Raw genomic sequence first — 26,203 nt, forward strand, 5'->3', positions numbered from 1 at the left:
TTAAAAAATTGCGGTATATTATCGAATTTTTATTGTCCTTGATATCTGAGCATTTTCTCTTTTTAATATGTGATAAACATCTTCAGCAAATTGCCTTTACATTATCTAGTTTTTAACTATTATCTAATCTCGCATAATGTATCTTTAATTTAACTTTTTCAGGAGTTTGAACAGTCTTGTTTAGAGCCACAAGTTCTGGATCTTGCTAATGTATATAGAAACGGTGTACTAGCAATTGATATGGACGAAGACATTAATCGAAGGAGAAGACTTGCAGCCTACAGACAATTTGTTATGTGGTGGTACAGGGAATAGAGTAGTACTACCCCCCTGTTGTGTTCAGAAAATAGGATTATCATTTCAAGACAGAAATGGCATGGGTTTTAATCGAAGACGATTATTATGAAAATACTTACATTAAAATCTGGTTTTCTGTTTCTTGGCTCTCTCTGAAGTTGGTTCTGGCTGGGGTTTTGCAACTGTCTCTGCAATCTTTCGAGGACCATCCTGGTCTAGTGGTCATTTTCGCCCCGTTTTGCCTTATCATCGAGTCTGGTCCTATAAAGATAGTAAATTCAAGACATCAAAATTGTTCCAGGATGGTTTGGCAATTAATACAAATTCTTGTTTCGTGCCAGACATTTTTAATTTTTACAACACTTTATTTGATTCTAAAGATGTAATTTAACTCATCTATCCAATCAAACTTACTATGGTACTTACTTTTCTTGAGTTATACCGTCTTGAAAGGGGCTTATTCCTACAGAGATTGTAGACATTTCAGGAGGCCTGTTCTTTCCCTTGTCTGTATCAGTACTACAAAAACAAAATTAGTTGTGATAATTGGTACTATCATGTATAAAAGTGACGATATCATTACCAGTATGTTAATGATGAAAATGCCTGGTAGCTTACCAACAACTAAGATTTTCACAGCGTTGGAAAAATATTGTGACAAAAAAATAAGGTGTAGTAATAATGGATATAATGCAAAGTGAATGAAACAATAATGTCACTGAGACAATAATGTCATTGAATAATGATAAAATTGTTATTACTATATAAATAAAATATTAAAAATTCATATAAAAGTTGTGTTCGTGTTTTTTCATATAATCCTCGTTTTTAAATTTATGGGATGAAACGACCCTATATAAGTGGAATGAAACGACCCATGTAATTTTGGGGTGAAACAGCCCAGGGTGATCTACATGTAAACATAATTGTCAAAAAACAATTAATTAGTTGCTGTACAAATATTACCTGCCATGAATGGATGATAGTTCTGAAACATGCAGTGCTCCAGCATTTGAAGGCACACAAATTCCCCTAATAGCTGAAAAAATAAATACATTCACCAGTCATTCATCAAAAAATTGTCTGTTAATATTAGTTATTATACAAGATAGTAAAAGAAAACCTTACTATAATTAAATTTAAATTCAGGTTACTAATAAACCATAGCTCATATGAGATATTCAACCATCTAGATTAAAGTACAGTTGCTAAGTCTCTAACCCAATATCATCCAAGGTATGACACAAATTATTTGTCAATTTAAATCGACATTGATGTTGTGATTTTACTGGGAAAAGATGGGCTTCTGACATCCAATATTTAAGACAAAATGAACATTTTACATGTTTACCATTTGTAACAAAGGACTCAAATAAGAGAGCTAGACATAGTCCACAAGTCAGGGCGGTGACCGCATATTCTTAGGTGGAGAGCCTGGGTAATAAATAGATTGCCGTCCCATTGATACTTCTGGGACAATTCGTCGAACATAACTGATTAGAATTTACAGTAAAAACAGAAATGAGTGAATGTAAATTGTAAATCAGTTTATATGTACACATATATTACATTATTATAAACGTTGCGACCCATTTGTGTCAATTTCTAGGTCCCAAATATTAGCGATTTAAACAATGGTAAAGATATAGAAACAATATTTCACATCTTTTATAAAATGAAATGGAGTTTAACGTCCTACTGTTCTGCTCCGAACTGAGCTAATGAAGACGGGCATACGCCATACAGTGTGCTATGAGTGAAAATTTTGCCTGGACAGCGGCACTACGACCTACTCTTATATCGAATTGCAACTGTAAAGGGATCTTTTACGTGCAGGCCAATGTATACACGGGACCTCTGTCCTGCATCAATGCCAAGGGGGAACCACGTCGGAAATTCTGGATGAACTTTCTCGGTAAATGCAAGGATCGCACACCCGACCACCAGGCTAGCGAGCCAGCGTCTTACCCAAATAGCCACCGTGATCCCCACGTTTTATAAAGACATAATATTTATAAACAGTAATATTTTTCAAAACGAGACGTTTCCCATTCCAATCCAATGGTAATAATAAGCTAAAGTTAGATTCTCATGATAATATTTTTTTTGCAAATTAGGCCTACCTGTCCAATAACAGCTTTGCCATTTCTTGATAAGTCTCTATTTTCATTTTCTCCTTCAATTCGTACCACGGTTAATTAGACTTGTCAATCGAAGGAAAAAACTCACACTGTTCGAACTCGAGGACATACATGTAGTCAATGACAATAGATAGATCTAAAATAGAGATCTAGCTAATTAGACCTAAGACGGACTGTCTAGAATGTTATTAATAAGTTTGAAATAATTGTGTGGTAATCCAAGTCATATTAATCCCCATTTCCTTTCACATTCCCGTTGACATTACTTATTTATTTATTTGCGACAACACTTGAGGATATCCCCCTTATGACATCATGGAAAGCTATAATAATTTTAGTAAAAGAAATAATAATTTTAGTAAAAACAATAGTCTTTCAGACAAAGGCTAATAATAATAATAAGTCTGAAAGGCTAATAATAATAATAATAATAAAAATAATTTTAGTAAAAACAATAGTCTTTCAGACAAAGTCTGAAAGCCTAAATAACCCTGCAAGCAGCACTGAACCGGCTTTCAGGAATCAGACAGGAAGTGTGTCACACAATAGCCCATTCATCGAGCTACCAAACGATACTTTAGTTGTTTTGATTCAGTGAAACCCGGCTAAGAAATCGCGATTTTTGCAAGAGTACCAATTTTTTACTGCATTTTCTCAAAATATCGAATATTTTTTCGACTACTTCCGGTTTACGGATCATTGTCTGGATAGATTTAACAAGTTGTATGGGAACTTAACTTTCTGTACCAGAAGTTTCAGAAACATCATTGAGCTGTTTTCAAAACAAAGAAAAATAGAAGAGCATTTTCGGTAATTTAGGGATTTTTCAACTTTTTTTCAAAGATTGAAATGCTTTTTGTTATGGATTCGTAGGTGTCGTTTTCGAGAAAAGGGCGTCTCAAAACGCTCCAAAACGGAAAATTATAGATTTACGGCGTACCATAATTTATTTTCTAACCCTCGAAATCGTAGAATTCGGATGTCATATAATAGTCCATTAATGACGCTGTCTAAGACACTTCAGTTCTTTCGGTCCGATAACATCTGACGGAGATATCAATTTTTTCGTAAGAGCGCCAATTTTTTTTAACGTTGTTTTTAATTTTTTGAATACTTCCGGTATGGAGATTATTGTCGGGATAGTTTTGATAACCGGTTTTGGTAATTAAATAGTCGCAGGGCTCTGTAATAATATTTTACATTATCTGATCAGATAAAATGCCCTTGAGAAATCCTATGTTCAAAAGTGCCAAAAATGCAAAAATTAATTTTCAATATTTCAATACATCGTTAGAATTGTTTTAAGGTCAGCGCTATCTGAACGTGTTGCCTTTTTGTAAAAATCTGTTTAAATAATAAAGTAATAGAACATTTTCCAAAATTTCACGATTTTTCGACTTTTTTCGATTTTCAGTCCCTTTTTTATGGATGGCTTCATGCACAAGACTATCGAATGGACTCTCGGTAGAGAAAGTTAAAGAAAAATTGTAGGTTAAGTGTTTGAGATAAAGGCGTCCAAAAACGCTCCAAATCAGAAAATACTTCATTTTTAGCGTGCCATATTTTGCTGCCTGGTCATAGTATCCCTATGCATTGGGTATCACACGATAGCCCATTCATCGGGCCACTCAACCCTGTCTTAATTGGTTTAATCCGGTGATATCGGACGGAGAAATCGCGTTTATTTTCAAAAGTATCCTTTTGTTTGTGTTGTTTTCAACATATCGGACATTATTTCGGCTACTTGCGGTCTACGGATCATTGTTGAAATTGCTTTATTCCTTGCTATGGTCATATGACTTCATGCTCCAGAAGTGTCAAAAACATCGGTTTAGCCGTAAAAAAAAAAAAGTTGGATACAAAATGGTCATAAAATTCGAAAAAAAATCGAAAAAAGGGCGATAACTCTGAATAGAACTTATATTACTGGAATCGGATCGACATCAGGTATACACAAATGTAGGTGAAATTTGAATATTTTGAAAATTAACAAAAATTGTCTCTGTAGTAATGTATATTTGGTTGTCAGTTGTTATATATTTAGTATTAAGAAGTAGCCTCTTTCATCCTGTGTATGGTCTTAGTTTATTTAGTGAGTTAACTCAGTTCTTTAATAGTCTTGTTCAACTAGACACTTCATATAGCTTGTAGTCTTGCTTTTCTATGTCATCTGTAGTTTCCACCTTATTTGGAGTGAGTAGTAATCGGTAACTTAGATACTGTACTAACATCCTGTTTCACCTTTGGTCACTTTTTCTTGCATCTCCATCTTGGATACATCATTGCATTCCACAACACCGAATTCACTAACTTAGTGTTTCGCTCTTTTGTACATGTATATATGGTTTTCATCATACATTAGCTTTATAATTCTTCATTTCTTAAGAGCACCTTTATCAGGGTATGTTTCTAGTTTAAGTTAGTTTCTCAATTTGTTATATGTTATTTATGTATAATATTTATAAATGCTCCATTACTATTACCTGTAATAGGCAATATATCTCTATATTACTAGCTATTAGTTATTAGAAGCTATATCTAAGCTATATCCTTTTGTATATATATGTGTTTGCTAATTTAGTTTTATTATTATTTCAGTGCTCTTATCTTCTACTTGTTCTTCTTTCTGTAAATAATTGGCTGTTTTGTTCTTGTGTATTGTAAATAAACTTTTGGTTCAACCCACGACCTGGAAAGGTGGATAGTCCGTCGTCCATCGATCCTGCTACATCTCGTAACGACATCTTTGCCATTTTCGAACGATATAAGTCAACGACAAAGTTTCGAAATTTCGAAATATTCAACTGCTATTGTTCCGGAAAAGAATCAGTGTTTCCGGTAATGTAATTTGTTTGAAAATAGGAAAATAATTGACAAAACTACGGCCAGTTTCTGATTTTTGGGCACCGTACCAAATTCGACCACTTCCGGACTGCGCAGAAGTTACAAAGTTAGTCGATCAAGTAGCCACCACATGGTTTCCGAATAGAAAATTAGGTCCCAGATCGCTATCTGTTACAGGCGAAAAAAAAATAATAATAACAATTTTTACTAATCTCAATAGGCTTTCAGACGAAAGTCTAAAAGCCTAATAATATTAATCTTAACAGAAACAATAAGCTTTCATATGTAATACATATGAAAGGTTAACTAGATCTGTATAGCAGATATCAAAGCTTTCATATTAACTGCAAAAGGGATTATTATAATCTATTGAAACAATAAGTATAAATGTCATCAGGTATCTGAAAAATTACATTTACCTTATGAACAAGATGGTGAAAAATACAAAACAAAAATTGTCGTATTGTGGCTACCATCCAAGGCATATTTAGAAAACCGTATATTATATACAGACTACGCAGGACAGGAATTTATGGTGGCTGTTAGAAAACAGTATAACTCAGATATTGACATGTTCTTTGCATGCGCATTACAATAGAAGGGAATTGAAAAATAAAGTTGAACAATTCACAACGTAATAATCTTAGATCGGTAGAATCGGGCAGACGCCGGCAATCCAAATATGTAATTGAAAACTCAAAATTCCAAGAAATAAAAATTTCCGTAAATTTTTAAGAAAAACTGAAAACGGCATGGTATCTCAATTCGACCGTAATCACATCCGTAATATACCCGCTGTACAAAAATATAACTTTTTCGAAAATCGGTCGAGAATTGACATAATTAGGGCCGATTTTCATTTCAATTTTCTTGCACGTTAAAGGTTTACATCTTTCGCGATAGTTATAAGTAACAAACTGTTTAACACATGGGACAAATCAATATTCAGAACTCTATCTGTTATAGTTTCAGAGATCTACGCGAATTGTAAAAGGTATAAAAATGCAGTTTTCCCAATGGGACAAAACAGGTATCTGTAGTCTCAGCTAACAATCAAAACCCTACATCACACTCACCAGCATTAATTTTTTATTATTGAAAAAGAGGGACGACTTCCTTATAAACAGCTGCAGCGTAGCGCTTTATTTTCACTGGTGTCAATTGATGACGTCATGTAGACAAAAAAAAATGGGATATTAATTTTAGGGGTAACTGTTATTTACTCAAATGAATTATTTTCACTCTAGAAGCATCAATCCCATCGGACAAAAAATGTGGTCCTGTGTATATACTGGCGTGCACATAAAAGATCCCTTGACAGTTAGATTTCGGTACATTAGCCCAGTAGGAGCAGAACAGTAGGACATTAAACCCCATTTCCTTTTATTTTCGATACCCTTATGGCAATTTTAAAAGACACATTTTGATGGATTCCAGACAAATGGCCGTTACAAATAATGTAACATGATTGTCATGGGGGGGGGGGGGGCTAGGGCATTTATATTTGCAGAAATTCACTTTTTTTAAAAAAATACGCCTTCACTACAAACTAGAAGCCCCTTCTCATTAACCCAACTGGGCCAGAAAAGTAGAATCTTAAACCCTATTTTACCCGTCCTTACAATAGCAACGCCCCTTGGGGTTAGCCCTGTTCACATTATCATCCTCGTCTATTTATTTGTCAATTCAAATATGCCTTCACAGCAAAATAAACGACCGTCTTCATTAGCCCAATTGGGGAAGAAAAGTAAGACGCCAAACCCCATTTATTTAATCTTACAAGATAAACGCCTTTCGGCATTAACTCTGTTTACGACATTGTCGTCAAATTTATTTGTCGATCTCTATAAACTTGCAATATCTCTATTCTTCTACCTGGGCTGTTTGAACACTGGGGGTGTAACGATTAAAAATTATATAGTAGAATAGTTATTTAAAGCTGCTCTTTGGTAATATATAATTGAAATTAAAGATGGCAAAATAAAACTACATTTTTATGCTAACATTTTCACCACGATAGCGGCTCTTCAGGCATCATAAACATTGTTTAATAAATGCCCGAAGAGCCGCTTTCGCGGTGAAAACGTTAGCATAAATAAATGCCTCTGAAGAGCCGCTATCGCGGTGAAAACGTTAGCATAAAAATTTAGTTTTATTTTAATTATATATATATATATCAAGGGGAGATAATTTAGAAAATTTCTAATGACGCCTGTCAGGTCGCATCGGTAAGCTCTACGTACATACTAAATTTCATGAACATTGTGCAACTATTAAAGAAGTTGTCAAGTTCATCTCAACTTCCGGGTCAAAATCACAGCGACGAATATTCGAAATTCGAAAATCCGAAATTGCAGATTTGAAGTAAATGTTTCAAGCTACTCAAAGAAAAATTAATTAGTAAAATAGGTCAAATAGTCACATAGTTACAGAAATGTAGGTCAAATGCATTGGTTTCTAAAATTATATATATATATATATATATCAAGGGGAGATAATTTAGAAAATTTCTAATGACGCCTGTCAGGTCGCATCGGTAAGCTCTACGTACATACTAAATTTCATGAACATTGTGCAACTATTAAAGAAGTTGTCAAGTTCATATCAACTTCCGGTTCAAAATCACAGCGACGAATATTCGAAATTCGAAAATTCGAAATTGCAGATTTGAAGTAAATGTTTCAAGCTACTCAAAGAAAAATTAATTAGTAAAATAGGTCAAATAGTCACATAGTTACAGAAATGTAGGTCAAATGCATTGGTTTCTAAAATTCGGTGATTTCGGATTCGAAAATATATCTAATCAACAGCCACCGCCAATTTTTTTTTTTTTTTTTTGGGTGGTAAAGGTTTCAGAAAGATCCTATGGTTAGATTCTGAGAAATCCGATTTGGGGACAAAACACAAAAACACCTTGTCAGCACGGAAAACATCAAAGGCGAAATTCGAATTTTTGAAATATTCAAATTCCAAACATTCGACCATGAGCCAGGCTAATTTCGGTAATAGGAGACAGATTCTTTAAGCCACGACCAATTGTGTATGTTTTCAAGCCCATTAATGTGGATTTTTCAATATTTTTCATTCAAAATTCAAAATGTCGTCCATCATTTGCCAGAAATCAAAATTCTGATTCCTACATTTTATGGGCTTTCCTTCAAGGATTCGGAAAATATAATTCCCTTGTCTGTATGTAAAATATCAAAAAAGCCTTGACGATATTTCACATTTCAGCGACGAATTTTCGAAATTCGAAAATCTGAAATTGCAGATGAAATTGATTTTTTCCAAGGTACTCAAAGAATAAAGAATTAGTAAAATAGGTCTAATAGTCACAGAGTTATAGGTATGTAGGTCAATTTTTTCTTTCGTAAATTTCGGTGATTTCGGATTCGTAAAACGTTTTAAAAATATATTTAATCCACAGTCGCACCCAATTTTTTCGGGGGTAGGTCAAAGTTTTAGAAAGATCCTATGGTTAGATTCTGAGAAATCCGTTTTGCAGAAAATACACAAAAAAAAAATAATAATCTTAACAGAAACAATAAACTTTCATACATAATACATATGAAAGCTTAACTAGACCTGCAAGCAGCAATGAACCGGCTTTCAGATATCAGACAGGAAGAGTCTCATACAATAGTCCATTTATCGAGCTACTAAACGATACTTTAGTTGCATTGATCCGGTAACACCCGACGGTGAATCATGATTTTCGCAAGGGTTTCCACTTTTTTACTGTTTATGTTTTCAAAATATAGGATATTCTTTCCACTACTGCCGGGTTACTTATCATTGTCGGGATAGATTTATCAAGTGGTTTGGGAACTTAACTTCCTGTACCAGAAGTTTCAGAAAGATCCATTGGACACTCTTTAAAAGGGAAATTAAAGGGTCATTATAAGATATTTAACGATATTTAGTAAATAATTGGTAGTCTAATGTCATTTTGTTTAGGACTACTTACCTCTCTCATACCAATAAAAGTTTCTTAGTAATATAACGATTTTTTGACTTTTTTTCAAAGATTGTGGCCCTTTTTGGACCATTTATACTATATTTAGGCTTTTAAATTTGGATTCACACCCTAGACCACCGTTAGGACTCTAAGTAACAGAAGTTTAAGAAAGGAAATAAGAGTAGTTTTCGAGATAAAAGTGTCTGAATAGGCTCCAAAAAGGAAAATACTAGATTTTCAGCGTCCCATAAAATATTGCCTAACAAGCGAATTTGTACCATTTGGATGCCAGGAGCCATAAATTAATTAAGAACGCTCTGTGTGTGAAATAGTTTTACTTGGCGTACGTTTCCACCTAACTGATATCGCAGACAAGAAATTGGTGTTCATCTAATCTGGACTTATAGGACTCTTGAGTAACAGAAGTTTAAGAAAAGAAATCATAAATGTAGTTTTGGAGTTAAAAGCGTCTGAATAGGCTCTAAAAAGGAAAATACTACATTTTCGGCGTCCCATAATCTATTACCTAACCATTGCATTTGTATCATTTGGATGTCAAATAATAGCCCATTATTAAAGCAACCCATCGTTACCTTATTTGTTTTGATTCGATGACATCTGGCGTAGTAATCCCTTTTTTCGCTAGAGCACCATTTTGTTTTTACTTTTTATGATATTTTTTTCAAAATATCGGATATTTTTTCGACTACTTCCGGTTTTTGGCTCATTGTCGGGATAACTTTAATGAGTTAAGTGGATACTTAACTTAAGGTCACAGAAGTATCAGAAACATCCATTGAGTATTTTTTGAAAAGAAGATAAATAAAAGAGTATTTTCAATAATTTGACGATTTTTCAACTTTTTTCAAAGATTGAGGCCATTTCTGGACCAGCTATATTATTTCAATGTTTTTATTTTTGGATTGATACTCTAGACCACCGATAGGAATTTGAGTAAAAAAAAGTTTAAGAAAAATCGTAGGCGTCGTTTTCGAGAAAAAGGGAACTCGTCTTGGCGTTTGATCAACGCCGTCTTAAATCCCGGAACCACACTCCAGAACTTTTTCAAGGCTTCGTCGACGTCTTCCCGCCATCGATGTTTGTCCTCCCACTTCTTGACCCGATCCCGTGGATCGTCCATCATACTGCCTAGCACGCTATCGATGTCTTTTAGTTTTGGCTCGTCCACCCCGAGGTGGTGATTGTAATCGTTGACGGGATGTGGGGGTAGGCCCGTTAGGGAAGACACGCCTAGACCCAGACACGAATGGTATCTCTGACTGGGGTGCTCTTACTTGCAGCCGTCTTAGTTTCTCGATCATATCCGTATTTTCTGCCGATTCGTCATCTTCTCTGTTCGTTCGCAATCGTCCTGAGACACGCAAGTCAGTATCCGTAGGGGTAAGTGTTGATCGGTTGGTCATTGAATTGAAAGAAACGCTTGTCGTACACGATTTTATACTTTTTGTTATCGGGGCGTGTCCAAAGACATCGACCACGTGATCTGGAAATGTTGAACGGATTGGAGATGACGAGAGGTAGGTTTTGATTGACGTGTCGTACTTTCTCCTTCATGGTGCCGTAGTTTAATTGTTGGGAGGCACGATAATTCAGGGTGAAACCCCGGACTCTACACACGGTTTTTCCACCGCTCTGGCGGTACGCGTAATTCTTCGGACCTCCGCTAACAAATTCCCGAATAGTTACATTCTCGGGTAGCTCGTTCTTCCACTGGCCCAAACTGACGTGGAGTGGTATTGGTAGATGACACTATCGGTGTCAAAATAACATATACGCTCCCCTAACTTTTCCAAGACGGAATAGAGTTTCAACCGGGCCTGGACGGTGACAAAGGCCGCGATAACCACGTTGGTGATCGGGCATGGTGCGACGAGTTCTTCTCTTTTCAGCGTTTCCTACAATACCATGTTATTGTTGACTAACTGCACAATTCGCACGGTCCGGGTCACGTTCAACAATTTCTCAAAGTAGGCGCTGGGCTCCGTAATGTATTCGGTCTTGGGAAAGTTGTCTCTCTGTCCGAATTTCCCCAATGCTGTGTTGAGTTGAAGCTTACTAAACGCCCGCATACCTTGGTTTGGTTTTGTCGACGAGGGGTTCAAGCGAATACTTTCGGTGTCGTACACGTCGTTCACGAAGCGGGTCTTGTCTTCTTCTGTGTGACAGTTGTCGGGATAACCGCTACTTTCCATCTTCTTCTTCAGGTAGTGGTTGATGTAACCGGTAAACAGACCTCCCGTTTTGGCCTCGGGATCGTAGGTGCTGAATTGTTTCCAGGGCCACCGCTTTCTTCAGTTCTAGGGTGACAAACGTACAGACCCAGGCTCGCTGTTCGTCGGTGTGATCACAAGTTTAGTATTCGGCAATCTCCTCTTGTTGCATGTGTTTGTCGATGCAGCTACGACACAGGGCCCCGGGTGGTACAGGCCACGAGGCGGTAAGACCGAACACTGGATCAACCCTTCGTATTGCTGCCACTGGTCCTGATCGGACTGTGTGACGATCGTGGGTTCCTTGATGGGAAACGTACCGTACTTGCAGATGTTTGGGTAGAGAGACACCACGTCGATGTAGCGCATGTCTTCGACCGACTCGTTGACCAACAGTTGGATGGCATTGGTTCTTCCACCGAAGAAAGCGTCGCGGGGCATCAGAGATTTGGAGGCGGGTCATTGCTGATCTTCCAATCCTCTCAGAAATTCGTCCATCTCGGGATCATGGCGTCGCTCTTCTTCCATCTCACACTTCCACATGGTCTGAATACCGTACTGCTCCTGGGGTCGACGCTGACGTTCCTGGGTCTTCTAGTACAAGTCTCTCATACTGAGAGATGGATCGTAGGGATGTTTATTTTGGACGTCTTGGACGGGGCCCGGAAAACATTTGGGACACCGTGAAAGGCACACCCGTGTAATTCGAACACCGTGCCAGTAGTCGTGTCCATACCATCCAAACTGTAAGGTCCGACTCGGCATTTACTGCCGTTACAGGTGTGTCGAATGTTTGGTAGAGGAGTCTGGTTTCAAAAAGCTGCCATGGTCTGTCAGTGTTGTTCCCGTTGTAATATTATTTGGTAATTTATGCGAAATAACATTAGGCAAATGTAAGTGCACCAGAGGATATGATTTATAATTTGATAAATACATATGTTTTATTTGTATTCTCCATTGTCAAAATATTAGCTGTGGTATAAGTTAATTCTGAAACGCAAATTAAAATTGTTTATGAAATAATGTGACAATAATAGGACATGGGGGCTAAAGAATAGGGATATACAAATATGAGGGCTGAAACAATATCGTTATCTTCACAAATAATTGATTCTAAGTTCATAACCAAAAATAGAGGAAGTATGCTGGTTGTTTAGATACGTTAACGCAGTTAGAGTTTAGTAATCATGTTGGTCATTTGCATTTTTCAAGGATAAATTCTAAAAGCACGTGATAGGAAAGTTACTATTTCATCTTCTCCAAGAGTGACCAATCACGTGATTAATTACATCATAATTAGCCAATAGAATAATTAATGGGTGTGAATCTGGGAATATATAATTTATAGAGTGTGCCCTGTAGGGTATATATAATTTATAGAGTGTGCCCTCTAGGGTAGACAGCCATGTAGTTCTCGTGGAGAGAAGATGTAGGAATTTCCATCAGCAGACTCGCCGAGTCTGCATGAGAGCGGGTTAGAGAGAATGACTTCATTATGCTTGCAACTTTGTAACCTATGTGTAGCAGTGCTTAATATAAAATGTGGTATTGCTGTTACTGTGTGTAACCATAAACTGAATGCGTGGCAGATAAATACACAATATTTAAAGTCCTAAGATGAAAATAAGAAACAAATGCGGTCCGAGACAATACTAGACGATCATAAGCTGTTCCTGAATATGTAGTAAGAAACGACGCATTGGTTATACGTCGGACGTGGCGACCGGGTTTAGCGTTGACCGCTCGCCACGTCTGACAAACGACCCATGGTGCTACACCATTCCAACCATCGAATCACTGGAAGCGATGCCAGTCTTTACCGGGTTTCGGCTCTTGCATCAGGGCTCGAGGAATGGCGACGAGGGTGTCTTTCTTTAAGTAGTGCGTGCTTAGCACGCGGCTACAGGCGGAGTCCAGGGTCAGGCTCTTCTCAAAGGGATCGATTCCCGTGTCCGTGAGGAATATCTCGCGAAACACGCCACAACACCGGCGCAAGATATCCACGTCGCGAGAATTTCCTGGCGAAAATCAAAGATGTCGTTACTGTGCTGTTCATACCACTCGTGAAATTTCTCTCGTTCCGATACACTCATGCCATCTGGATCGTAAACGGTGATGTGGGAAATAACCTTTCTTGAGTTCTTGCAGGCCGAAGGTCTTGGGCATGTCCCGCAAAGGCATAGGTAAAAAGTTGAGAGAATCGATATATTTTACCGTGCCGACAGTGATCGTCATCGCTTTCCCACCATTCATAATTACTTCGGGTTGCGCCAGGGAATGTTTGTGCAGCGTCTGTAAAATCAGCAGTCCATCGTAACCTTTGAAGTTGTGAGCCACGGCGATCACGGGACTTGTTTCGTGATTGTCATTTTTTCCGGCCGCTTTCCACCGTACCGTGAGCAGCCAGTTGTAAAAACCATTTTCCCACATCGTCCAGCGTGTCTTGGCCTTTAAAAACAATGTCCCGCTGGTGATTCCAATATTGGTCGCAGTGCTCGCAGGGTTCTTGGTCGTCGATGCCAAAGTGACAGCACGCCTGTAGGACACATAGATTGGGAATGTGTATAACCGGAATATTGCTGGCATTCAATGTCAAAGAAGACGTTGTCTTCTGCTGTTTGTTGATTTGTGCCTTCCTGTCTCCGTTCATGCCGATGGGTGATTTTAGCGGTTGAATGTAACAAAACTGTTTTTCGGCCATGTGCTACTATCGGCAGATGGAGCACTCATATTCTCCGCATCGGTGTTCTTCCAAATTTGGCTTGGCTTTGATGACGTCCCACTCCTTCTGGCACTTTTCGCATTTCTTCCAGCGATGACATAATACTGCACTTGGCTCTGGAACGGGTGGCGAGGTGATTGTCGAAACACTGGCGGCTCATAACGCGATGACATCGGTGACAAGTCTTTGTATTGGGATCGCGTGGACAGGGTGGACTCACTTTCTTGCATCCTTGGCACATGACGTGACACGAAACGAATGTTTCTCGGCACCATTGTATCCCACCTGATAGGTATCGCAAAAATACGACCTTTCCACAAAAGCGGGCATGGACGAGATGACGTCGTAATGTCTGTCGTGTAAATACAAGTTCAGGTGTTTTGGTGTTCCGGTGACGTATTTTGTTCCCCGATAGATCGCCTTACCGAAGATGGCCCGAGAGTTGGTATCCTTGTTCTCCCAAATACTTGGTATACAGTTCCCACGTTTCCACCCAGGTGCAGGCTTGCCTGGCTCCACCGACGGCCTCGATGAGAGCCTCCGTTTTCCTCGTCCGTCATGTTCGGGGTCCTGTGTTGTTGATTAATCTCTTCTTTTGTCTTTCCCATTCAGGGGTGTCATGTTTATTCGCATAGTGACGGGCGACGACAATGGCTCGCTGGAAACACAATTCGTCGGTATTCTTGATGGTGACGAGACATCTCTTTTTCTTTAAATACTCGTCGAAATTAGCACAGTGTCTCTTTTTCGCGTTTGTTCCACCGCTACCTCTGCCATCGGGAAGGGACGCGTGACAGATACTCATGGACATACGCTGGTCCAGTCGAAATTCTTCATTACTCAGTAACACGGCAACCACTTTCTGTAAAACGTCTTCGGCTTTTAACAGTCGATGCTCATGGGACGGTAACCAGATGGGTGTTTTGAGTCCTGGGTGACTAATGGCGATTCTAACATAGTCACTTTCTCTGGCGTCCAAAGGTTCGGCGAATTTTCTCAAAGGTGTCGTGCACATCTATGACCAGAACGTGGGTCCAGTCCTCAAAAAAGTCTATTTCCACACATGGCGATTCGGTCCTAAACAATCTGCTGTATCTTCTGTCGACGGGTCGTAGAGAGAAACCCATCTTAAAGTGTCCAAACCTGTCGCGTCGCGTCCCTTTCATCCCCCTTATTTCGTGACGCCATCAATTAAACGTTCGATATCGTACACCCTACGTTGTATAACGTGGCACATGCGTTGTATAACGTTGCATAACGTCTATATATTTAGCCTCCAACGTACACCCTAAGATGCATAACGTTGCGTCACGTTATCCTAAGCACTTTGACGTCACGTTATACCCCACTCCATGAATGTGACGTCATGCCCCACAAATGAATTCGTCCTTACGGTTATAAAACGAAACACTACCCGTCTCTCATCAGAATGGCTGACGGTGTTCCGACCTTACGCCTTGAAGAAAACCGCAGCGTAGACACGCACATGCAGGCACGTTAAAAAAAAAAACCTCCCCTACTTCTCCATACCACTTGACTCAATGGCAGACTTTGTGAGTTCACATGCATGCGTTAAACCACTAGACACCCACCACCCATATCGAAAAGTATGGCTTATTTTAAATATGATATTTGCATATAAAAAAAGGCCCATATTCTCGAACGCTGCCTAAATTAGTCAATGATTAAAACTCGACATAATCTTCCTTGGCCAATGTACCATAAACAAGAGATTATCTCTAATCAAAGATTAGTTAATCAATGGTTTTGAGTTTTTGTCAATGATGTTAAGGGCCCTTGACAGGACTCCTGAAGAAAAGGAATGTTCACTCGACTTGATTGAATTACATATAAAGGATGTAGAAGATAAAAGGACAGACGGTAATGTCACAAAACGGAAAGAGGCGGTCTGGAGGAAAATCCATGAACAGTTTACAGTGTCTCAAGGATACAGAGAGGTAAAACGAATGAAGGAATTGCGGAAGCGCATTAAAAATGCTGCAAAAAAAGAATATCAAGAATACAAAAAAGAAAGTAAAAGACTGGCGGAGGTCCTTATGATTTATCCCATCTTACACAACGAATTTATTTTGAATTTATACCAAAAGAATTTCAACAATATACCAATCCTTATGATTTATCAGGTCAAGATAAAGAACAGATAGACCCCATACAATTAACAGCTGATAATGAAAATAAAGAAAGTGACATAGAAGAAGATATGCCTATTGTAGAAAATGAGATTATGGTTTATGATGTAGGCCTACAAGATAAAGATACTGAAGATGGAAATTTACAGAAAAATAGTGAACTATCTCATCATTCAGGGAAAAATGAAAACAATCGACGTTTACAAATGCAAGCCCCAGACAGGTAAACCACGTTTGCACTGTGTTATGTTTTTCCAGTCCAACATATTCAAACATATTTTTCCTAATCATGCTTACTGAAAATGATTAAAATCATTTATATACCTCAGAATTAATACCCACAATACATGCCAGTTGACCCCTACTACCTAGAAAGAATTTGCCCCCCTCCCTCCCCATTGGCAAAATCTAATCGAGAATTGTTCATAGAAGAGTAGCAATGTGAACACCCCCCCCCCCCCCACTGAATGAATCTGCACCATCTCCCCTGACCATAAAGGCTGGCTACAGGCCCGCCACAATACAATATGACAAATAGCTGGGTCTTATTTTTTTTAAATTGGTCTTGTTTCTGTCGTCAATGCGTCTAGGCTTTAAATTTGGCCACTAAGGCCGTGGATCGCTCACGGCCGGATCCATTTCCTTTGTTTTCATACATATGTGTTTTACATTTGTTTTAAATGGTTTTACAAGCCTGTGGTACGACACTCCTGCACTTAATTTAATCTATTCTTAACAACAGCAGCGGGGGACGCGTGTGCTTACTCTTCCTGGGACACTTTATACCACTGTCTTTGACAACAACAGTTCGCAGTTATTTTTGGTGTGTGTTTTGATCTGAATGTGCTCTTTACGTCCCTTCGGATTATGAATTTAAACATTCAATTTTCTATCTCTGTTGTTCACAAAATGTTTTGTCAGCCATGGCTATTATATAAAGGTGGGTAAGGCGCTGGATCGCCAGTCTGGAGGTCGCGTGTTCGATCCCTGCCTTGGCCGAGGAAGTTCATCGGGATTTCCCTTGTCAGTGGTGCAGGGCGGAAGGCCTGGCAAGGATTTCTGTCTAGTCTTTCGGATGAGACAAAAACTAGGTCCTTTGTATACATTGGCGTGCACGTAAAAGATCCCTTGGCATTTGGAATTCAATATAAGAGTAGGCTATAGTGCCGCTGCCTAGGCGAAATTTCACTCATAGCACATGGTATGGCATATTAAACAGTAAACTCCATTTCATTTCATTTCACGTTATTACCGTATGTAACTCTTTGTAATTTTTGGAATTTCTGTCAATTGTAGGAAAAGGCCCAAACAGATGAAGGTGGTAGCACCAAAAAGATGAAATCATTTTCCCCATCATCAACCAAAACTCCAGATATTGAGCAAGCTATCCTCAAGCTTTCAGAAGAAGAGCATGCATTGAAAATGGATATTCTTAGAAAGGAACATTCAGCAAAAATGAAACTTCTTCATCTACACCAAAAACTTGCAGAGACAAAATTGTCTGAAGCTGGATCATCTTCACACACTTCATGTGACCAGGATTCAGATCACGAAGTTTCATATTTAGATTTACTTAATAGTTCATATACTTCAGAGTAGACATAACTTGATAAATTTGTAACAGACATGATATTATCAGACTTTTGTATTACCTTTCATTATTATTTAAAATGTTGTTATTGATATTGTCGTTTGTTTAAATATCTTTTTGTTAATTTTCTATGTCACATTCTCTACTGCTGGTACAATATAGATTGAAATTTTTAGTGTATATTTTAATTTAATCATTTGATATTTGTTCTTGTTCCAGGTATGATTATATATTATTCATTTGTGAATAGTTTACATTTGTGACTTTATATCCTTTTAAAATAATGTAGGGAATTTCAACTTACAGTTGGTTTGTATCTATAAGTTGTTTGATTCATATGCTATAATTATTTGTTAGATTATAATGGCATATCAAGCCATAGTTCGCATAAATCATCTAAATAGGCGAGCATTGCGCCGTGAAATAGTATTTAGGGACCGATTAAATCCTTATGATAAATTCAGTGATGAGGAATTTAGGAATAGATTTAGATTTTCAAAAGAAGGGGCTAATTTTATTCATAATCTTATTAAAAATCAATTAAAAATACAAACAAATCGCTCAAATGCATTATCTTCTGAAATTCAAATTTTCATAGCTCTCAGATATTTTTCTTCTGGCACTTCTCAAATCAATGTTGGTGATTTTTAAATACAGTCTCTCAACCTACAGTGAGTAAGGTTATTAAGAAAGTGTCAATTTTATTAGCTGAACTTAGATCGAATTATATTAATTTTCCAAATGATCCTAACAGTATAAAGGCTAAATTTTCTGAAATTGATCAGTTTCCAAATGTTGCAGGGGTCATAAATGGGACCCACATTAATATATCGAATCCTGGTGGAGATGATCCAGCTAGATTCATAAATAGGAAGATTTTTTTTTTCTATTAATACTCAGGTTATATGTGATAGTGAAGGCAAAATTTTTAATATTGTCTCAAGATGGCCAGGCAGTGCCCGTGATAGTAGGATTTTTAATGAAAGTAATATAAAGGAACGCTTTCAGAATAACGAAATTTCAGTTATTTTACTTGGTGATCAGGGTTATGCATGCCTACCGTATTTGATCACACCTATGGCAAACCCTGTTACTCGAGCAGAGAAGCGATTTAATAAAAGCCACATTAAAACAAGAGGAGTTATTGAACGTTCGTTTGGCATTTGGAAGCGCAGATTTCCAGTAATGCAAATTGGGATAAAAACAAAATTACAAACAGCATATGTTATCATTATTGCCTTGGCTGTTTTGCATAATATTGCCCTTTTGTTAAAGGAACAAGAACCAAATAATGATGAAAATGATGAGGATGATAATACTGATGATAATGAAAATGAAAATAATGAAAGAAATTTAGCCGGGGGAATTTAATTCAAACACATTTCAGTAATGTCATATGAATAATATGTACCATTATATATGTAAACTTTTAAGACAGGGCACTACCTATAAAACAGTCAATTTTTATATTGTATATTGTAGTCGCCCCTGTCCGTCCGTCCACAATTTGTTTGTGTATACTCTAGAGGTCAATTTTGACGAAACCTGAAGGTTGATTTCCCAAAGATCCCAGTTTCTTTTGATATTGGCATGAATCGGAAAGGAGAGGTCACATTTAGCTTTTGGACAATTAGCTTGTGGACCCTCTAGAAGTCACGAGTTATATATATTCATAACCCAAATATCTCGGTTCGTTTCGATATTAGAACATATCGGTCCGTTCCTTCCTGGATTATGACACCTGATTGTAAGAAAAGTCTCGTTTTAGCTTGTGGACTCTCTGGAGGTCACATTTTTTATCCGATTTAAAAAAAGTTTAAAATGGCAATGTTACACAGTAATGACGGTTGTGTTCGATTTTGTGAAAGTTGGGCCGAAACTGACCGACAAAAGGTTGCGCCTCGTTGGCAAATAGTGTAAAAGTATAATAAGGTTCTCTAGAGGTCACATTTTTTATCTGATTTTGATAAAACTTCTGTTTATATCCCAAAGATCTGGGTTCCTTACTGCGCATATCGGGCCCAAACTTCCTGGATTATGACTCCTGATTGTCCATTATTTGCATGGTAACCGTTTGTTAAAATATATAGTCGTATCAGTTTTTTTTTTTGTTTTGTTTTTTTTTTGTTGTTTTTTTGTAAAATTTGACAGAATATATTTAAGCGATGATAAAAGCCAATTTACCTGAAAGCTTCAGATACTATATTTTTGTTCTGTTTTTTGTTGTAAATAATAAAATATTTGATAAAAGCCAATTTACCTGAAAGTATCAGATATTAATATACTTTTGTTTTTTGTTATGAATAATAAAATATTTGATAGAAGCCAATTTACCTGAAAGTATCAGATATTAATATACTTTTGTTTTTTTGTTATAAAAAATAAAATATTTGAGAATTTCTCTGGATTTTTTATTGATAATATTTTTTTACAAACCCGACAAGAGCAATGATTAAAATGTATCATTTTCCAGGCTTAATCAGACTTTAAACTAGCCCTTGATTAAATTTTAGTCTACATTCGAGAATAAAACATTTTAGGCTACCAAGATTAAATTAATCCTAGATTTAATTTAGTCCGAGTTTATGAGTTAGTCAACGTTCGAGAATATGATTTTAGTCGATATTCCCAAATGCAGTCTAATCGTCCGATTTAGGTAATTATGGATTATTTTAATTTGAGATCAAAATTTAAACAGTCTTCGAGAATACCATCACCAAGTTAATCAGAGATTAAACTCCGATTAGCACTAATCCACAAAATGGATTCCCTGAACATCAACAATGGGGCATGCACGAAACTAAAATGGAAGAGTATCACAAACTGGCGATTGAACTGTGAACACAGTGATGGGTGTTTCATCTAACTGCTTAAATGAATTCCAACTGGAATGAGGTTTAATGTCCTACTGTTCTGCTCCGATTAGGCCAATGAAAACAGGTATTCCAACTACCAATGGATCGATTACGTGCATATCAATTTTTACAAGGGACCTCGGGTTTTTGTTCCTCCCAAACGACTAGACAGCCGTCCTTGTCAGGCCCTCCACCCTGAAGCTCTGGCAAGGGGAAACCACATCGGAAAATCCAGATGAGCTTTCTCGGCCATCATTGAGAGCGATCCCTAGCGAGCCAGCGCCTTACTCATTCAGCCACAGTGACTCTCTTCTAATTACTATGCTAGTCCAATCAGATTTCAAACAAGGGTTATTAGAATAGAATTTTACGGCTTAAATATATGTAGTTCCTCGGGATTCAAATGTTTTTAGAGGATTTGAAACAAACTTTTGATAGATATTTTAGTTTCAATTTCATATCACACAGTTTGTATATGGTAAGGTATCTTTAACGGTTAATTTATATTTTTCAGTTTCAATATTAGATGCCATAGCAAATCACCCAGGAAAGGATCATATAATAAAATAAGTTAAAAAAACAAACTATGGAAGAGGAAAGGGCTAAAGAAAAAGATGATTAGAGCACCTATGATTTCTGATGGGTGTTTTTTGAGGGTAGTGTTCAATTCTAATAGAAAAGACTGTTGTTGTGGTATTTTGGAATCTCACCATAATATGTTTGGCGCAATATAGCTAGGCTGGAGCTGACGTGACATAAAACTCCATTTCATTTCATTATTTTGGAATCTAAAATTCAGTTTAGTCTAGTAAAACTGTACACGTACATGTATGTGCACAGACATAATCATTGTTATGTCTAGATATGTAGATATCACTGTCTCCACCGTGGGGAGCCACAGTGGCTATGTGGGTACGACGCTGGCTCGCTTGTCTTAAGGTCGTGGGTTCCCGAGAAATAGTTCATCGTGATTTTCCGACGTTGTTTCCCCTCGTTAGTGATGCAGGAACGGAGGGCCTGACAAGGACAGCTGTCTAGTCGTTCGGATAGGACGAAAAAACGAGGTTTCGTGTACACATTGGCGTGCACGTAAAAGATCCCAGTATAGAAACCTTTCCCATGCAGCACCCCTCCTTTTACTCTGTTTAAACTGTAAAGTTTGATAAATGCCATAACAATAAATTTGTTTTGTTAAATTATTTTTTAGTCATAAAATGATAGGAAAGGGTAAATTAATACTAAATAGGCATTTGGAATATTAATAGAAAAAGTTAATTCCAGTACTAAGAAAATTGTGTTATATAATGACAAAATCCCCCCCCCCCTCCCCAATCACAAAATACAAAATAGCTATTTAAATTTTTCTATACGTACACATTATCCCTACCTCAAACCCCCCAAAATATATAATTCAAATATATTGTATATCTAAATTTAATAACAATCAAACCAAGCACTAATAAGATTAACTATGTACTAAATTGAAATACTTTCAAAAACTGAAAAGTGCTACAAAGTCATATTACAAGTGATTTGTGAATAATCTAAAAATAATTAGCATACGATAACAACGAGAGTACCCAACCATACCTTTTGAATGTTAAACCATCAATTTATTTTATAATTCTGGAAAAGAATGCATTTGTCCCGTTTTTAAATATTTTTTGTTTTGTTTTTAATGTTAAATATCCTTCCCAAACACAATTGATTCTATCCAGAAATTTGTGTATAATATTACATGTAAAGTGACATATAAATCAATTAGAATTTGGTTTGAAATCATAAAGTATTAAATAGGCATTATCTAGAAACCAATTGTAGATCGAATATACCCAGAATTACAAACCCTTGACCTACATTAAGGTGACTTTCCCTTGCTTATGAAATGAAATAGGGTTTAATATCCTACTTTTCTGTGTTAATAGGGTAACCCTGCCCCCCAACCTACTCTTATATTACATATTTCAACTGTCAAGGGTTCTTTAAAGTGAACGCATTGGTGGTGGTTTCGATTCCCCGTGTGTACATGACAATGAGTAGGAGCGCCTGTCCAAGTGCAAGGCAATGTGTATATGGGACCTAAGTTTGCCATACTATCCGAACGACTATATATTGTCCCTTGTCATGTCCTACACCACTGACCTGGGGGAACTATACCGAAAAATCTAGCTGAAATTTCTCGGCCAACACCAGATTCGTACACGGACGTCCATGTAAGCGAGCCAAAGCCTTACTTACCGAATCACTGTGCCCCCCCCCCCCCCACACACACACACACACACTTGCGTATGACTTGTATATAAATATTTTGTATATATTATTTATAATATTTGCCATTTTCTCTGATATTTTCATTTCATTTATTTTTTAATAACCTGTAATCTTGGTGCTTTTTATTATTCAATGGGCGCTCCGTTTATGTACAAGAGATTCATTTTATACAAGTTTCAGAAATTTTAACACAAGTGATGTGTAGATTTTCACACAAGTTTCAACAAAAGTTTGTGTTGTTTCATAAATTTTAACACAAGTTTTGTGTTGTTTCAACATTTAACACAAGTTGTGTTGTTTCAACATTTAACACAAGTTGGGTTGTTTCAACATTTAACACAAGTTGGGTTGTTTCAACACACGTTTGTGTTGTTCCAACATTTGACAGAAGCTTTTTTGTTTCAACACAAGTTTTTATCAGTGTAACGTTTCCAGAAGTTAGCCGCTCTGGCTAAGTGTGCTGAGAGAGACCGGAAGCCGTTTTATTTGTCATTAGAATTATGCTTGAACATATAATCCTAGCTGTTATAACTTTTATGTCGTGATATACTTAACTTTATAAAAGCACATCTTAGAAGAACAGTGTGTTCTTGAGATTTGGTATTACAAAAACAAACAAAGTGACATGATATTGAGAAGATTGTAAAGTACTTAGTGAAGTCCATATCGAGTTCAACAGTACACATGACGTTGTAATGGGTCAATAATAAATCTGGAAGCGCAGCAAACTGGTGATACATCTGTATGCCAAGTCCAATCATGTGGCTTGAATAATTGCTTGTACAGTTGATGCAATCTTCAGATCATCATCTTTATGTACAAAAAACACTTTAGTAAGTTTATCGGTGTTTGAGAAAGGGGGTTTGATTTCACATAGATTTAATTGCAAGCGATCGCTGCGTAGAAGGGGCCTACGTGTATCAAAATTCATGCAGTGTTAATTTCAGAACAAATAAATAAACAGTGAAGAATCAACGCCAATGAACGGAATGCTGGTTATCGATAGGGTGTTATCCCATGATGATCTCAATGCGTCACATTGGAAGAATCCAAAAATCTTTTAAAAACTATAGCTTCTATCTAGTTCACGAGATTTTCGGGAAAATGGTAAAACCCCGGAACGAATGGTCGAGGAACGCTGAATATCGTTTGTTAATGGGCCCGATGCTTGAAAAAAAAATCCGTTAAAAACTGTAGCCTCGTTCGCGTGTCAAAAGCCAACAGTCGGATAGGAGCGACGACATAATACGCCTACGAAACTCTAACGATAGTATTACCCTCTGGAAAATGGGGGGCGGGGTGGGGTAATTCATACAATTTAATTTCCTCAAATTGTTATAGTGAATTTTCTACAGTAAGACTGTATATGTAACAAGTAGGGTTTAATTAGAGAAACGTCTTCTATAACACCTACAAAAACTATATTGGTGTGACATTGCAGCTCCTAAGCTTTTGTTTGTAATTCATGGTGGTGAACAATAACCTTTAAATAGACGCTTTTACTATTGACATAAAGATTATTCAAAAGGCCAACCTGCATTCTTTAACATGGTACACACAGAGATCGAACATAGAAAGGAGAGCAATTGATTATAAGTTGTAGTTTCTAAAACAGAACACCAAAAAAAAAAACCAAAAACAAAGAAATGTATATAATTTGTATCATAATTTTTTTTAAGATAGAAAAATTGTATTTTTTATTTTCAATAGAAAGATTATCTTAAGGTATTGACTGTGAATATGTTTATATTGTTCTTGTTTTATGAGCTTTTTAGGAAATCATGGTCAGTGTTCGGCCGATCGGAAATACAAATTGGGAGTATCAAACTATTCAGATCGGTTCAAGAATTTTTCAAAAGTCACTAAAAAGTCAGAAGGGTGTTTAGTAATTCAACCGCAGCATAATGTTCAGATTTATTTCAAATTAAATTATAATGATCCATAATAATGTGGAAGAAAAATGCGATGTATTTAGGTTTGTTTAGGGTTTTCATTTGTCTGGGTTTCATCCATTTAGTATATTTTTAAGACTGCAAAAAATATAACGGAAATGACTGGTAATGTAAACAGACAACCTGTATTTTGGCTAACCAGTCTACAAAAAAAAAAAAAAAAAAAAAATCCACAGAGTTGGCCCTGTGTCTGTTTGCTCCAATCGTAATGTTTACAATAGTTATCCTAGCTGCTTGCTACTACACTACCGCCAAAACGATGTGTGCAGCTTAGACTACGTATATTTACCAAAGGGGTTGAGAGTCACATGTCGGCATTCATTCGCTCTCCGAACAACACAGCCTTCGTTTAACGTGTATGTACTTAGCATTCGCTTTGTGCCCCAAAGACATCATCCACGTTCTTGCGTTTGTCGTGAATACTTAATACTTCATCATTTTAGTTGCAACAGAGGATAACTGACAAATAATTATTCATTTATTTTGACTGCGTTAAACATCAGAAATATATTGTACGGACTTACTTGGATTATTTTCAAATTTATTTCGGATTAGAATTTATTCATTATATACGGCTAATACTTTGGCTGTTTGCTGTCCTGAAAATTAAATTTTTAGTGGTAAATTGAATACCGTATAAAATGAGTATTTACGGATTGAGTGCGTATCGCGTTACGGTACTATTGCTGCAATGCATGGTTTTGGGTATGTATAAGGTTTTTTGATTTTTTCATAATTTTGTTCTAGTACATATCGTTGGGTTAGAGCAAAAACATCTAAGTGAAATTGTGGAGAAAAACGACTTTAAAGGTTGAAACCTTTCTCGTAAATCCAATTTTTTCCCAATATTTTTCACATTTCTCCAGTTGACTTATGATATTAAGGGTAACTGAAATGTTATAGTGCAATTTTGGAATTGCAGTCATTTACACCCATTCTGTCCAAAATATCACTTCAGTTGTTTTTGCTCTAAATTAAATTTAATTTTCACTCAATTAGTTTAGTGCAAAAACATCGTAAGTGTTCTTACCAGCACAGGGAATTGAGTATGGTGTGATTGGGGAGGGTGGGGCGCTTTTAGTGACCTTTAAATCATCATTAAATACTACCTCGTCATTTTCCATATGAGTGGATATATATATATATATATTCATGCAAATATGGAAGTATTACGAATGAACTAATACAGTT

General features: G+C 36.9%; 1 protein-coding gene and 1 long non-coding RNA gene across 6 annotated transcripts in view; one reads left to right on the forward strand and one right to left on the reverse strand.

Annotated features, from left to right (window-relative positions):
* Positions 1-1,265: 1,265 nt before the first annotated feature.
* LOC126817233 (uncharacterized) lies at positions 1,266-25,613 on the reverse strand. Its single transcript, XR_007678898.2, has 3 exons — positions 25,537-25,613; positions 2,421-2,574; positions 1,266-1,336 (listed from the first exon to the last, which is right to left on the reverse strand). It is a non-coding gene; the product is annotated as an uncharacterized LOC126817233 (long non-coding RNA).
* LOC126817145 (uncharacterized) overlaps positions 25,270-26,203 on the forward strand; it is a 134,486-nt gene continuing 133,552 nt past the window's right edge. For 2 of the 5 annotated variants that reach the window (XM_050543980.2, XM_056100066.1), the window contains exon 1: positions 25,272-25,717. In XM_050543980.2, coding sequence (XP_050399937.2) covers positions 25,654-25,717 — 64 coding nt within the window. In that variant the 5' untranslated portion in view covers positions 25,272-25,653. Of the gene's footprint in view, positions 25,718-26,203 lie in introns of all 5 variants that reach the window. The other 3 variants (XM_050543979.2, XM_050543978.2, XM_050543976.2) reach the window with 3 other exon arrangements.

Source organism: Patella vulgata, chromosome 4 (genome assembly GCF_932274485.2).
Source record: "Patella vulgata chromosome 4, xgPatVulg1.2, whole genome shotgun sequence".
NCBI lineage: Eukaryota > Metazoa > Mollusca > Gastropoda > Patellidae > Patella > Patella vulgata.